Source organism: Mus musculus, chromosome 15 (genome assembly GCF_000001635.26).
Source record: "Mus musculus strain C57BL/6J chromosome 15, GRCm38.p6 C57BL/6J".
Taxonomy (NCBI): Eukaryota; Metazoa; Chordata; class Mammalia; order Rodentia; family Muridae; genus Mus; species Mus musculus.
Window position 1 is genome coordinate 73,025,193 of NC_000081.6, and position 14,436 is coordinate 73,039,628.

The 14,436-nt window shown below is 45.2% G+C and overlaps 1 protein-coding gene across 7 annotated transcripts in view; it reads right to left on the bottom strand.

Moving 5' to 3' along the window:
- The window catches only part of Trappc9 (trafficking protein particle complex 9), a 471,619-nt gene that overhangs the window by 435,573 nt on the left and 21,610 nt on the right, over positions 1-14,436 (bottom strand). For all 7 annotated transcript variants that reach the window (XR_001781576.1, XM_006521527.4, NM_180662.2 and 4 more), the window contains 2 exons: positions 6,330-6,451; positions 770-895 (listed from right to left, as the gene is read on the bottom strand). Coding sequence is in view for 6 of the 7 variants with exons in the window: in XM_006521527.4 (XP_006521590.1) it covers positions 770-895; positions 6,330-6,451 (248 nt within the window). In the remaining variant the exon portion in view is untranslated. The remainder of the gene's footprint in view (positions 1-769; positions 896-6,329; positions 6,452-14,436) is intronic.

The window sequence follows — 14,436 nt, forward strand, 5'->3', positions numbered from 1 at the left end:
AGTGGTCGCTTCTCTCCATGTCTGCTTTAACAGGGTGTCCACGGGCCAGCTGCTGCTTGCTGGAGCCCTGTCTCCCGTGGCTTGCTGATGGATCAGTTCCACCTGGCTGAACACAGCTAACAGCCTCCAGGTTGGGGAGTGACATTGTGAGTCTGCCACTAAATGTTTTCATGACTGTCTTATTAAATACCTTTTCAGGGGGCTGGAGCTGCTGCTGGTCTTACAAGAGAGCTAGCCTAGCACAGAGGAGGCTCTGGGTCCCATCTTTAGCGGCTCTTCGGGCTCAGAACTAACCATTTGTAAGCTGCCTGCTGGGTGACAGGAGCTACGCAAACCTCAGGTTTTGTCAACCAAACAGCCCAGCCCGGCAAAGGGCAAGCATCTCACAAGTGACAAAGGCAAGAGCCCAGTCAGGGTTGCAAAGCTGCAGGAACCAGTTATTATTCCAAATAAAAACTGGGAGGAGATGGTGAATTTTCAATTTTAAAAAATATAATACCGGGGCTGGGGAGATGGCTCAGTGGGTAAGAGCACTGACTGCTCGTCCGAAAGTCCTGTGTTCAAATCCCAGCAACCACACGGTGGCTCACAACCACCTGTAATTAGCTACAGTGTACTTAGGTATAATAAATAAATATTTTTTAAAAAAATATAATACCCTAAAATGAAGAAGATGAACCTGTAAGTACCACATGCTTTGACTCTTGGGCTATGACTCCTTAACCTTTATTATACCGTACGATCTCCGATTGGCATAGCACACACTCACCTGCCGGAGATTGATGTACACAGCATTCTGAAGAAACTCCGAAGCCTCCATGCCACGCTTCTGAATCGCTAGGACGCGCACGGCCTTGACACAGGCTTCCAGCTCAATCACTCCGGCGTTCTTGTACTGTGGGTATAAAGAGAACGCCTTCATCAGCAAAGCACAGGGATGCCGCCAGTGCCAGGAAGCTGCCACCAAGGCTCCCGACATTCCCAGCGGCGTCTGCCATGCACAGGGCCCCTGATACCCTCGGGGAAAGCTATTTCCGAGGGTCTGTCTTAACGGGCACAAGTTGGGATAAGCCTATGACCATCTAAGTGTGCTTCTGTTGATTAAAATCATACAACCCCAATCCTAGCTCCAGGGGCGGGCGGGCTGGCTGAGGATTCCTCAAGACCAGAAGTAATTAGCATTTAGAGGAGTTTGGGTTTGGGGATTTAGACTTTTGAGTTAGGGATGCTCAGCCCATAATACGAATGGATGCCTTGGATGCTTTGCCATTTATCTTACTTAAATGTTGTTCTCACACGTATGGCTTTGATGCAGCTGTTGGGAATTTGTTGCTTTTTGCAGAAGACATCTGGGCTGTCTGTGTTCAGTGTGGCTGATTTTTTTTCCTTTTTTTTTTTTCTTTTTTTTTCTTTGGTTGTTTATTTTTTTGTTTGTTTGTTTGTTGTTTTTCCAGATAGGGTTTTTCTGTGTAACAGAGCCCTGCTGTTCTGGATTCGCTTCGTTGATCAGGCTGGCCTTGAACTAATAGAGATTCACCTGCCTCTGCCTCCCAAGTGCGGGGTTAAATGCGTGCACCACCATGTCCGGCTATGCCACTGATTTTATCTCAGAGTCACGTGTACCATACCTCAGGCACTGGAAAAGAACAGGTTCTGTGGGACTCCCTTGAGTCACTACTAAACTAAAGGGGCACGTTGCTCCCTTAAGACGGAGAGGTGGCTCAGCACCATGGACAGTGCCCAGCGTCCATTCTGGTCCTTGCTGACCCACACACAACGGGACTAGACAGCAAACTGCCACAATATGTGTTCATGCCCAAGAGCATCTTAGGATTTATTATCAAGCCATAGGTAGAAGCAAAACATATCTGGGAGGCATGAGTGTGCACAGAGTAATAATAGATGTCTGGCCTTGGGACCGGACGAGCACAGTTCTCTGCCCTCCCAGTCTACTGCCCTACTGCCCAGGCACTTACAATGATGACAAAGTTACACGTGCATGACTCTGCTGCACAGACAAGTGATATGAGCCCATGTCCTTGAGCCTAACGAAAGCTGTAAGGCTGCGGACTGTCTGAGGCCAAGTCAGATCTGACAACTCAGTATCTCAGCAGTATGCCTAGTCTCTCCTAATACAACAGGACACCCTGAGGTGGTGCTCGGGAGCCCAGGAAGAAGCCATTCACAGAGAGAGACCAGTCTGCGGATGACGCCCCTTAATGAGTCCTGTGTGAAAGCCAAGCACTGGATCAACTGTGATTAACCAGAGGTCTGGGTAGCAATGGAAAGGCTCCGGCTCTTCTGGGGAGGAGGTGAGGGAAGCAAGGAAGGCTGAAAGGGCTCAGTGAAGCACAGGAACAAAAACATTAGTCAAGAAAAGAGAGACATGAATTCCCTCCTTCTGTCTGCGGTACATACATATGAGGAGCTAGCTTTGCCCAGATGCCCTACAGAACACTGAGCCCAGGAAGAGGAGGCAATAAGCAATGCTTTATCGAGCAGTACTAATGAGCCTGCCACCGGGCTGGCCATTTATATATGTAAAAATCATTGACCCTGATTAAGCATTCTATGCAGCAGAGAGAAAACGATATTGAGGCTGCAGACCTGCACACGATCAGAGGGCTAGCGAGGGCAGATGGAAACTCTGTCTGCATTCTGTTGTCTGACCGCTGTCTACACTGCATGGTGGGGACAGAGCCACCTGACTCCTCTGTTGTCCCTCTCCCCAAGAAGTGAAGTTCTGCTGTTCGCTGACATGGTACACCGTAGGGCCACTGAGGCTCCAGCCTGGCTGGTGAGGTGGCATCTACCTGCAGCCACAAGGGTGCCCACAATGGCAAGAGTGTGGGTCTCAAGTATGTACAGTCAGAACCCTATTTCCCCAGGCCTACGCCACCTGTCTACATCTGGGTAACAATTCGTCTTGATGTTCTTGGAGACCATTTTTCTGAAAAGGACATGAAAGAGCTCTGGAAAGGGAGCTTAATTTGATTTTTAAAGGGCTAGCTTCGTTGGGTGGTGGTGGCGCACGCCTTTAATCCCAGCACTCGGGAGGCAGAGGCAGGCGGATTTCTGAGTTCAAGGCCAGCCTGGTTTACAGAGTGAGTTCCAGGACAGCCAGGGCTACACAGAGCTTGAAAAAAAAATGGCTAGCTTTAGAAATGAACATTGAAAAATTGTCAGTCTGGGGCCAGAAAAATGGCTCAGCAGGTAAGACCAGGAAGACTGACAACCTAAGCTCCTGAGTGTTCAGTCCCTGGCAGTGACAGGATGGAAGGGGGCAATCAATACCACAAATTATACTCTGTCTTCAGATGTGCACATACACAAGCCATATATATATATATATATATGTACATATATATATATATATGTACATATATATGTACACACACACACACACACATATATATATACACACACAGATATATATATAATGGAAAAACAATCACAGCACTATAGAGAGAAGCCAAAACACCAGTGTGGAATGCACAGCCCTGGAATCTTCTACAGACACAAGCAGCACGCTGAGGACACTGTTGTTCCCAGAGTAAGCTTACTGCATATTCCACCAAACACCAACTTCATTTTAAATAATGTATTTTAGAGTTACTGAGGAATAATGACTCCATTATCCCAAGCAGAAAGAAGATTTTACAATGCCGGCGGAGGGTGGATCAGTGATGGAGGGCCTGGGACCAGCAGGAGCACAGCCCAGGGCTTGATTCCCAAATGAAAGAAAAAAAGACTTCTACTGCTCGTTATTAAATAACCCACAACAGAGAAAACGTCATGGTGGGAGAGTAAGAAAAAAAAAAAAAAAGATCAGTATTAAACAATAAAAAAGCTTAAAATGTAGCCAGGTGGTAGTGGCACACTCATTTAATCCCAGCACTCAGGAAGCAGAGGGAGGTGAACCTCTGAACTAGAAGCCACCCTGATCTATAAAGAGAGTTCAAGGACTGGCAGGGCTACACAGACAAACTGTCTCAAAAGAACAAGCGAACAAACAAAAGCTTAAAATGTGTACCAAGGCAGCTAGGTAAAACTTCAAGGAAAAAAGAGATGGAGGGAGGGTCTTGCAAAAAACAAACAAACAAACAGGAATTCAGTAAATAATGGTAAAACAGATAGCTGGAGACTCAGGTACACCCATGGCACAAAGTGACAAATGACAGGTAATTTTACAAAGGAGGTAGAGGTAGGCTTTGAGGCCAGCCTGGTCTGCATAGTGAGGTCCAAGCTAGCCAGAGATACACAGTGGGACCCTGTCTTGTGCCCCCCAAAAAGATTTTCTTTTAAAAAATCTTAATAGGTCAAAAAATATATAGCTATCGGGTTACTTATTAGAGCAGAAAATTCAAAGCTGAATACTGTCCAGCGAAAGAGGATCATTTACATAAAGAGTTCCATGTCTACACTGGAGAGGGAATAAAGCCACCTTGCATGCACACTCACCTCCTGTCCAGTGATTGACATCGGAAAAAACCCAACCTCCCCTCTGGCAAACTCACTGTGATCCCAAGAGAGTGAGTGTCACTAGCACCAGCCACACCCGTTCCCTCAGAACAGCCACCACCTCTCACAGGATTCTCAGATGAGCAGGGCCAAGGTGAGGGTCCTCTGCCACCCATGAGGGACTGCCACTGGAATATGGCAGACTGGAGAGCACGTGTGGCTTCTCTCTCTCTCTCTCTCTCTCTCTCTCTCTCTCTCACACACACACACACACACACACACACACACACGAATCTCCCACAGGCAAAAAAGTCAAGAGTCAGGGCTGGAGAGGCTGCCCAGTGGTTAGAGAACCAGCTCCCCCTTGCAGAGGACCCAGGAACAAATCCCAGCAGCCACATGGAGGCTCACAACCATCTGAACCTCCAGATAATGGGGGCTGATGCTGCCTTCTGGCCACCATTGGTACTGCATGCACACATCATCAAAAAAAAAAAAAAAAAAGTTTTTAAGTCATTAAAGAAAAAAAAAAAAAACAAAAGTAAAGAGAGCTGGATGACAAAGTCGCCAGCCTAGAGAGGAGAATGGGGAAAGCAGGGATGCTTCTTGCTCTCTTCATACCACGCCTCTCTGCAGCTTGAGAGTTCTCTTTTAAGGCTTGCTAACGCTATTTGGGCTTTTAAATAGTAGTAGGGTTGGGTTAGAGTTCTGATAGACAAGCTAGAGCAGTTGCCTGGCTAGTGGAGGGCTAGACTCAATACCTATCACCTCAAAATGAATAAATAAATAAAAATAAATACGTACGTACATACAAACATACATCAAAAGTGGGGGAGGGGTGCTGCATCCACAGGACGGGCTGAGATGCAGGTCATTCAGAGTCTTGACCTAAGAAGTTTAAGAACATGGAGAACGTGCACCACGCCAGAGAAGGAGGAAGTTCACCTCACCATTCTTATAAAATAATCACTTAGGTTGTGTGGTAGTTTTATGTTAACTTGACACAAGCTATAGTTATCTGAGAGGAGAGAATCTAGATTGGAAAAAAAAAAAATGCCTTCATAAGATTGGGCTGCAGGCCAAGTCTGTAGCACATTTTCTTAATGATTGATGAGGTTGGGCCCAGCCCACTTTGGGTGGGGCCACATTGGGCTGTTAGTCCTAGGTTCTATTTAAAAAAAAAAAAAAAAAAAGCCGGCGTGGCGCCTGCCTTTAGTCCCAGCACTCAGGAGGCAGAGGCAGGTGGATTTCTGAGTTTGAGGCCAGCCTGGTCTACAGAGTGAGTTCCAGGACAGCCAGGGCTACAACCAAAAAAAACCAAACAGACTGAGCAAGCCATGAGGAGCAAGCCAGTAAGCAGCACTCCACCATGGCCTCTTTGCTTTTGGTCCTGGTGTTTTATCACAACAGTAGCCCTAACAGGACATGTTCATTTTCAGAAGTCCAGAAAGCTGGTGTAGAAATATCAATAAGGATTATCCCCGAATGGGCTATGACAGGTTTTTTTCCCCAAATTTATATTAAATATATACTGTTTGTAACCAGAAGAATAAACCTTCTAGGCATTTAGCACTGTGCACTAAAGATTAATACAATATTCACAAAATCAAGGAACGGGAACAGGTTGGCAAGGCAGCTCGGAGGGTAAAGGCGCTTGCTGTCGAGTCTGAGTTTCAGTGCCAGGACCCACAAGGCAGAGGGGAGAACCACACACACACTGCCCTGTGCCCTCCACACGTGCAGCATGTTAACTCACAAATTAACCCATCAGTAACGCTGAAGTATAATCTACAGGTTGGTTTTTTTAAGACACCATGACATGACATCATGTCAATGGGGAAGCCAACGCAGCAAACCCATCAAGTCACCTTGCTGTAATAGGAGATGGCCTCTTTGTATTTGTCAATGATGTCCTCGGGGCTGAGGCAATTCTTGGCCCTTCCGATCTCAGTGCTGGTGTCAGGATTTATGCCGTTGGTGGTGAGAGCACCTGCAGACAGAGAGAGAGAAAACAGCCGTTCACTTTTTCCTTCTTGTCCCTCGTGTGAGGAGAGAGGTGAGACCTGAGCACATGCCAATGAACTCTAAACCCTGTCTGGAGTCTCCGGGTTATCCACTGGCTGTAGTGGCAGCACGGTGTGCAGTGTTAACTAACTCTGGTGGGCTTCCCACTCTGTGAAGATTTTCCATTAAAGAACATGCAACGAATTACATAAAAGTACCATATGGACGATGACCCAGAGACCACACTGAGGCCTCAAAGGAAAGAAAATGTATGAGCCATTTCCTGAGCTGGAGAGCCGCCAAGAAAATCACTTGAAAGTGCTGGTTGCCTCTCCAAGGCTGTCACTTTCTATTTCTGATCAACCCTTGCCACCAAACTCCCACAGAGAGAGAGAGCTGGAGAGAACTCCATCTTCAGAACAGAGGTAACTATAGTGAGACCTCCAACTGAGGGAAGGAAAGACAGAGCTGTCTTTGATGCCGGAGAACACTCAGAAACTACCTGCTTAAAGCCTTGGTGGCTGAGCTTCTCCTAAGTCACATGTTTATTTTAGAGACAAGGGCAAATCCCAGAAGCCCAACTTCCCTGCCAGCAGCTCGGTGTTTGTTAACTGCGAAGGGCCAGGAATTGCTTCAAACATGGCCACAGGCACCGCGGAACTGCACATGGTACCCAGGCCCGCTAATCTGGGGCTAGTTTTCTGGAGTGCATGCTTTTGTTCTCTAGGTCTGTAAACTGCCTTGTGTGTTTTCTGAAACAAGACAGAAAAATGACGAGTAGATCATGACGTGAGGAAATGGACTGATGATGGAGAGATGACCAAGCGAAGCTAAGAGACCGCCCAGGGGGGCAGAGGCTCTGGTGCAAAATCCTCGTCCGATAAGAAGAGAAAGAAGGTTAGTAGACAGCCAAGAGGAGTCGGGAGAAAGAAAATATCTCAGTTCTGTCCTGTGTAAGAACTAGATTCAAATCAACCTGGGCCAAGGTCACATACAGAGCCAGGCATTCCCTTGGAGCGGAGTTCAAGAGGACAGTCACCATGCATGGGTTATGCGTGCCTGCTGCTGAGCTAGAGCAAGCCAGGACCCGCACCAAAGACCTCTCCGTATGCTTGCTTCTGCAACCCAACTGCAGCAGCTGGAGGAGGGAGAACTAAGCTGAGTGCTCCCGAAAGTAAGGCAGGGCCTGGAAGAGCCAGGGCTCTCCCTGCTCTCGGGATGATGGGCCTCCTACCTCCAAGGCTGTGCGTGGGGCCTGGCCCTGACCACAGCGCTCTGTCTTCCAATGTTTGCCTAGCATTTTGTGTCACATGTCCTGCACGAATTAATATTTAATACATGACCAGGAGTCTTGCCGAAGTTTTTTTATTGGCACTAACGAAATCCCCAAGTCTTATTCGATTGGAAAAAAAAAAAAAAAAGAGGCATGGGAGAGAGGAGAAAAGGGCTTTCATTGTTCACATGGGGCCACGTCTCTAACCCAGGAACAGGACAGGAAAAGTCCCCAGACACTCTTCCGAAGGAAGGCAGGAGTTACCCTGCTCCCTTAGTACAAGGCTAGAGGGTTTATCGCATATGAAAGCAACCAAAAGCATATCATCTATAAGGAACCAGAACCTAGCTCTGCAAATCGTCCAGCTGACTTCATCTCACTCAATAAATGAATAATAAACTAAAAATACTTGCACACAGAAGACCTGATCTTTCCTAATGTCTATTGTCTTGACAGCCCACACCTAACATGATTGTGAGCCAGTGAGACACAGTCCGCAGGACCCAAGCCTCTAGCTAACAGACAGGGGAAGTCAACCCATGGGCTGGTGGGAACCCAGGCTGGAGGGAATGCAAGGTGTGTTTGAGGTGGCACATGACAAAGACTCAGAAGTACCAGCCAGCAGTCCTTGAATCGTTCAAAAGATTCAAGATTGTATGCAAGGTCCAATCTGGAAACTCAGGCAGATAACTGCATCCATATGTAGAAAAAAGAGACTAAATCAGAGACAAGCAAAGCCACAGAGAGAGCAACCATGCAATGGCAGAGCCAAGTGCCACGGTAACCCTGCCACAGCCACCTGTAACAGGAGACCAAAGCCCCAAAGCCACCAACACACAAAGCCGAGTCTCCCACAAAGGTGCTGTTGGCCCTACTGGGGGACTCATAAGAAACTGTGATAGCTACAACCTGGACACTAAAGTTGGCCGTTGGTGGCACACATGTAAGCTGTGCAGAGTAAACACAAGTCCTCTGAGGGCACACTGCGATGGCCTTGACACTGGAAATGCCCCTGAGGCACCAGGGTGGTAGCAGTTTGAAGCTCACTCTTGCAGAGTCGGAATGACAAAGGAGCTTTTCCTTAGTAAGATTTGTCCATTTTAAGGTGTTTGAAAATGAAAGGTTAAAATAAATTAGAATTCTGGGGCCGTCGGGATGCCTCAGCTGGCAAAAGTGGCTGCTGTTGAACCCGACCACCCCATTTTGATCCCCAAGACGCACACTGTAAAAAGAGAGAACTGATTCCCACTGACTTCCATGTGCACTCTGGGACCACTATGCACCAACACACCACATAAATAAACCAGTATCGTCATTTTAGTTGGGATTTTAAAGCTGGATATATGCCTCTAACCCAAGAACACAGACTGAAACAGGAAATCAAGAGTTCAAAGCCAACCTGGATGACAGAACAAATTCAAGACCAAGGTTGTAAGGCCCTGTCTCATAAAGATTATGGATAGATGGATGTATGGATGGATGGACGGACGGACGGACAGACAGACAGACAGATATTCTGGTAAATTCATTAAATTATTTAAAAAGCCTATTAAACGCCAGGGCCAAAGGGGGGGAGTGGGTGGGTAGGGGAGTGGGGGTGGGTGGGTAAGGGGGACTTTTGGTATAGCATTGGAAATGTAAATGAGCGAAATACCTAATAAAAAATGGAAAAAAAAAATAAAAAAAAAAAATAAAAAGCCTATTAAATAGAATCATTTCAGTGGTGTATAAGAGCAGTAACATACATAACTGGGGATGTGAGTGGGCTGACATGGGAAGAAGAAACCATCACCAGCTCTAAGCAGAGTGGGCAGCCACTCACTGTTGGCATAGCGATAGTGAAAAGAGGAAGTCTCAGCATCCCATTCCGCGGGCTCTGCTGACACCACCAGGCCCACAGTAAAGAACAAGTGAGGGGTCATGCGTCTCTTTCCCACCCCAGGAAACAAACAAACACATCAGGAAGAGCCTGGAGATCTACCATCAAAGAGTCAGGAGGAGGTTGACCAGGACAAAAATATTGAAAGGGTGTGGTTTTTTCAGTAAGCTGAAAGAAGACCAAGAGTGGACTGCAGAAATCTCACAGAAGAAACAAAATAGAAATGAGCCCTTCCACAACAGGAAGACAGACAGACACCACCCTATGACAGAGCACTGCTTCCTCTCAGTACACAACCAAGTTCCCAAATGCTGGGCCACAAGAAGGTCTCAACACGTGTAAATTAAATTAAATTAAATTAAATTAAATTAAATTAAATTGCAAGTAAGGCCTCACACCACCACAGCAGGAAATTTAGAAAATTCATAAATACATAGAAAATAAACACCCAACACACAGATAAACATTTCAAAGGGAAATCAGAAGATATTTCCAGTCAAACACAATACACCAAAAATGAGATGCCACAGGTAAGCTCGAGGAGAGACTTCTAGGTCTCACCACCCACATAACAAAAGATCGCCAGCTGATGAGAAGACTAGAAGACTAGAAGAAGATTAGAGAAACTAAATTCTAAGCAAGTTAGAGGAAGGAAAAAAAATTTTAAAGTATAACAGAACTAAGTGAAATAGAAAAAAAATCAATAAAACGACAAGCTACTTTAAAAAGAAAAAACAGTAACAAAGCTGACAAACTGGAAGTGAAGAGAAGGAAAGACTCCAATTGTTAAAACCAAAACTGACAAGGAGAAGAAGAATTATGCCATTTGCAAGAAAATGGATGGGACTGGGATCACCATGTTAAGAGAAAGAAGCCAGACTCCACACATAGACGCCATATTGTCTCTCTGTGAGGAACCTAGATGTAAACACACATAGAGACAGGGAGGGAGGAGGGAGAGAGACAGAATAACAGACAGACAGACATGCAGGCAGGCAGGCAGGCAGGCAGGAATAAAAATGCCTTTCCCTCTGTGTCACATGGCTTTGATAAATTTAGAGAAAGCCATGGTGCAAGATGGCTTAAGCCCTTCAAATCTGTTATTCTCTTTAAAAGTAGTTTTAGATATTTGACATATTTCATTTGATGGACATTTTAGGATCTACTTTAAAAATAAAAAAAAATAAAAAAAAAAAAAGCCAGGCGTGGTGGTGCACGCCTTTAATCCCAGCACTTGGGAGGCAGAGTTAGGCGGATTTCTGAGTTCGAGGCCAGCCTAGTCTACAAAGTGAGTTCCAGAACAGCCAGGGCTATACAGGCTATACAGAGAAACCCTGTCTCAAAAAACCAAAAGAGAGAGAGAGAGAGAGAGAGAGCAAGAGAGAGAAGTTAAAATAAAATCATAGTGTAGAATTCCCATCACTGACTGCAGGGAGTAAGGGTATTCACTACTATACTCAGCCTCTAAATAATTTTTGTTTGTTTGTTTGTTTGTTTGTTTTGAGAAAGGGTTTCTAAGTATAGCCTTGGCTGTCCTGGAACTCACTGTATAGATAGACCAGGCTGGCCTTGAACTTATAAATAAAATTCTTAAGGAAAAAAAAGTCAGGGCTAAAAAATCAGACATTATTACCAATTAAATAAGCAAACAGGACTGTAAGGTGATACACTTATAAATTATATAATCCAGATGAAACGGACAAGCTCCTAGAAAGATACAAGTAAGAAGGAAAAGGAAGCCTTTTTTGTTGTTGTTTTTCCTTTTTCCAAAGATACTGAGCTAATAACCAAATAGTTTCCAAGAAGGAAAAAACCCAGAGAACGGCACCAGCACAGAGGAGACAGTGAGCCAGTGCCCCTCAGACACGTGATCATCTAGATAAACAAGGGTTAAAAAAAGACAGAAAAATGCAACACTTTCCTGGTAAAGATCCTTCCTGCACTAGAGGAGACATTCCTAAGCCTGTGAAGGATGCCTTTAAAACCAACCTACAGCTAAAACAATACTAACGCTAAAAGGCTCGGTGTGTGTCCCTCTGAGATAAGGACTAAGACAGGACATTCGGATTCAAAATCAACAAGGAGAACTATTTCTGTTTTCAGGGACCAAGATATTTGTAACAAAGACGCTGAACTAATGAAGTCAGCCAGGCTGTGGGGTCAAAGGGTCAACACTCAAAAAGTCAAGACGCCTAGATAGGCTTGCAGCTCACCAGCTGATGGCGGTGTTAGGACAAGTCCACTCCAGTACATATACAGTTCATGATGAATGAAATGGGCTGGGAAGATGGCTCAGAGGTTAAGAGCGCTTGCCGCTCTCACAGAGATCAGAGTTGGGTTCCTAGTACCACATCAAGTGCCTCGCACCTGTCGGGCCAACTCCAGGGAATCTGATGCCTTGGCACATGCGTGCACAGAAACACACACATAAACAAAAATAAATCATTTAAAAATTAACAAAAATGCATGCGTATAAAGACATTTGATCCCCAACACTACAGGGGAAAAAGAAAACAGCAACAAAAAACAGTAGCAAGATTTTCCATGTCCATAGATTAGAAATTTTAATATCCCTCTTTGGTTTTCTTATGTATATACAGATGTATATGTATATGCAGATGTATATGTAGATATATATGTATATATGTGTGTGTGTACATATGTATATATGTGTGTGTGTACATATGTGTGTATATATATGTGTATACATATGTGTGTGTATATATATATATATATATATATATATATTCAGGTATCGATGTATATGAAGGCATATATTTATAAATAGGTACTATATTATGTGTATCTGTTTATAGGTATATACATTGAATGTGTGCCTATGGAGCACAATAGAGGGCAAAGGATTTCCTGGAGCTGAAGTTACATGCAATTATAAGTCACCTGACATAGGTATGGCAACCAAGGACAGGACCTCCACAAGAGCAGTATGCACTCTTAACTACTGAGCCCCGGAAGATGTAATATTCTTTAGGTGACAATATGGTATGTACCCCATGTTGGTCTACAAACTCAAAGTAGTCGCTATCAAAATCCCAGCAGATTCTTTTCAGAAATTGACTATCCCTAAAATTCATATGTAAATTTAAGGGACCCAAAATAAACACAAAGTAAAATGCACGTGGGTAGCTATGTTTAAATCTGTCTAATTTGCTTTCTGTTACCCTTTAAAGCTCTACAACGGACATGGTTTCTGACAATAAGACATGTTTTAAAATACATACATAACTCTTGAAATAATCATAAAGAGGTAAATAAATGCCTAGTTTAAAAAATCTTCATAAGCATGTAGCGAAGCTCTCCTAGACTGAAGACACTCGTCACAGGCGCATCATGCTCCTTGGGAAGTCTCTACAGCATCCTAACCAAAGCCATATCTGAGCGCCAACCCCACCAACCCTATGGAGAAGGGAGCCCTAGAAATGCCAGGCTCAACAAGCTCAATGGGACTATGTAAAACTCTTTTCCGCAGTTTGGAGTTCCATATGTAAGCCAGGATGAACTTGGTCAAACTTCACTAGACCCAGGGATGCCTTTCAAATAGAATCCTAAAGGCAGACCATCTGAGAACCACAGAATGCTCTGGGGAAAAGACTAAAATCCCCAGCCCTGGCCCCATAGACATGCCTGGTTTACTACAGGATGCAACATACTTCGACCCAGGAAAGAATATCTTAATTGAGCCGAGAGATCAATAGTTCTTGCCTCTTGTCAGACCTAATGAATGAATCTCCTCTTCTCCAACTGGTAAAAAGGCTCGGTGTGGGCTTTGGGAAGTTTCTGCCATCCTCCAAGCTGCTGTCTTAGCAGATCACAGGCTCTGTCGCATGATCTGCCCCCTGTGTGGTTAATAGCCGACAGCCCTGTCAAGGCTGTACCGAGACCAGCCCTGGGAACACCTTGTTCTCACTCGACTGCCGCAAGGCAAAATAGCACTGTGCACATCCGAGACTTTGCTAGCCATGGCTCTGACAAGCGACGTGTCCCTAGAACATAAAAAGAACTGTTGTAGCTCAATAATTGACAGAAGAGGGCAGCCCTTTCCCAGAGCAAGTACGCTAGTGTCCGGCATACTTTGAAAAGTTGCTCATTAACTGTAAGAGAAACTCCACAACCCTGAGTCCCAACAGCAGTGAGGCACCATGGCGTACCCATCAGGAGTCAGAAAGGTAACACCAGCTGTGGCAAACACAGAGGGACAAACTCACGTGCATGGGCACTGGGACTATGCCAAGGTGTGGCTGCTTTGGAGAAATATCTGGTAGTTTCTCAAGAAGGTAGACATTGGATGACTGTCTGACCCGGCCATTCCACTCTCCAGATTTACGAACACATAAGAGAATTTAAAACGGATACAGACAAAAATCCCCACAGTGCTCGTAGCAACGGTGTTCCTAAGAGACAGAGACTAGATTCATGCAAGGGTGCGTGAGCTGACAGACTAGAGAGACAAAATGTGGCGTGTTGACTGGCCTGCATAACACACTGCAGTGATGTGAAGTCCTGAGGTGAGCTACAAAAATGGACCTTTAAAACACTAAGTTAAAGAAGTCCCAAAAGAGCCGGGCAGTGGTGGCACACGCCTTTAATCCAGCACTTAAGAGGCAGAGGCAGAGGCAGGCGGATTTCTGAGTTCGAGGCCAGCCTGGTCTACAGAGTGAGTTCCAGGACAGCCAGGGCTACACAGAGAAACCCTGTCTCGAAAAACCAAAAAAGAAAAAAAATTCCCAAAAGAGCACAGTTCACAAAATGCAAGATGGAACACAGTAGGCCAGCCTGGAGTGAGAAAGTAAACTACTAC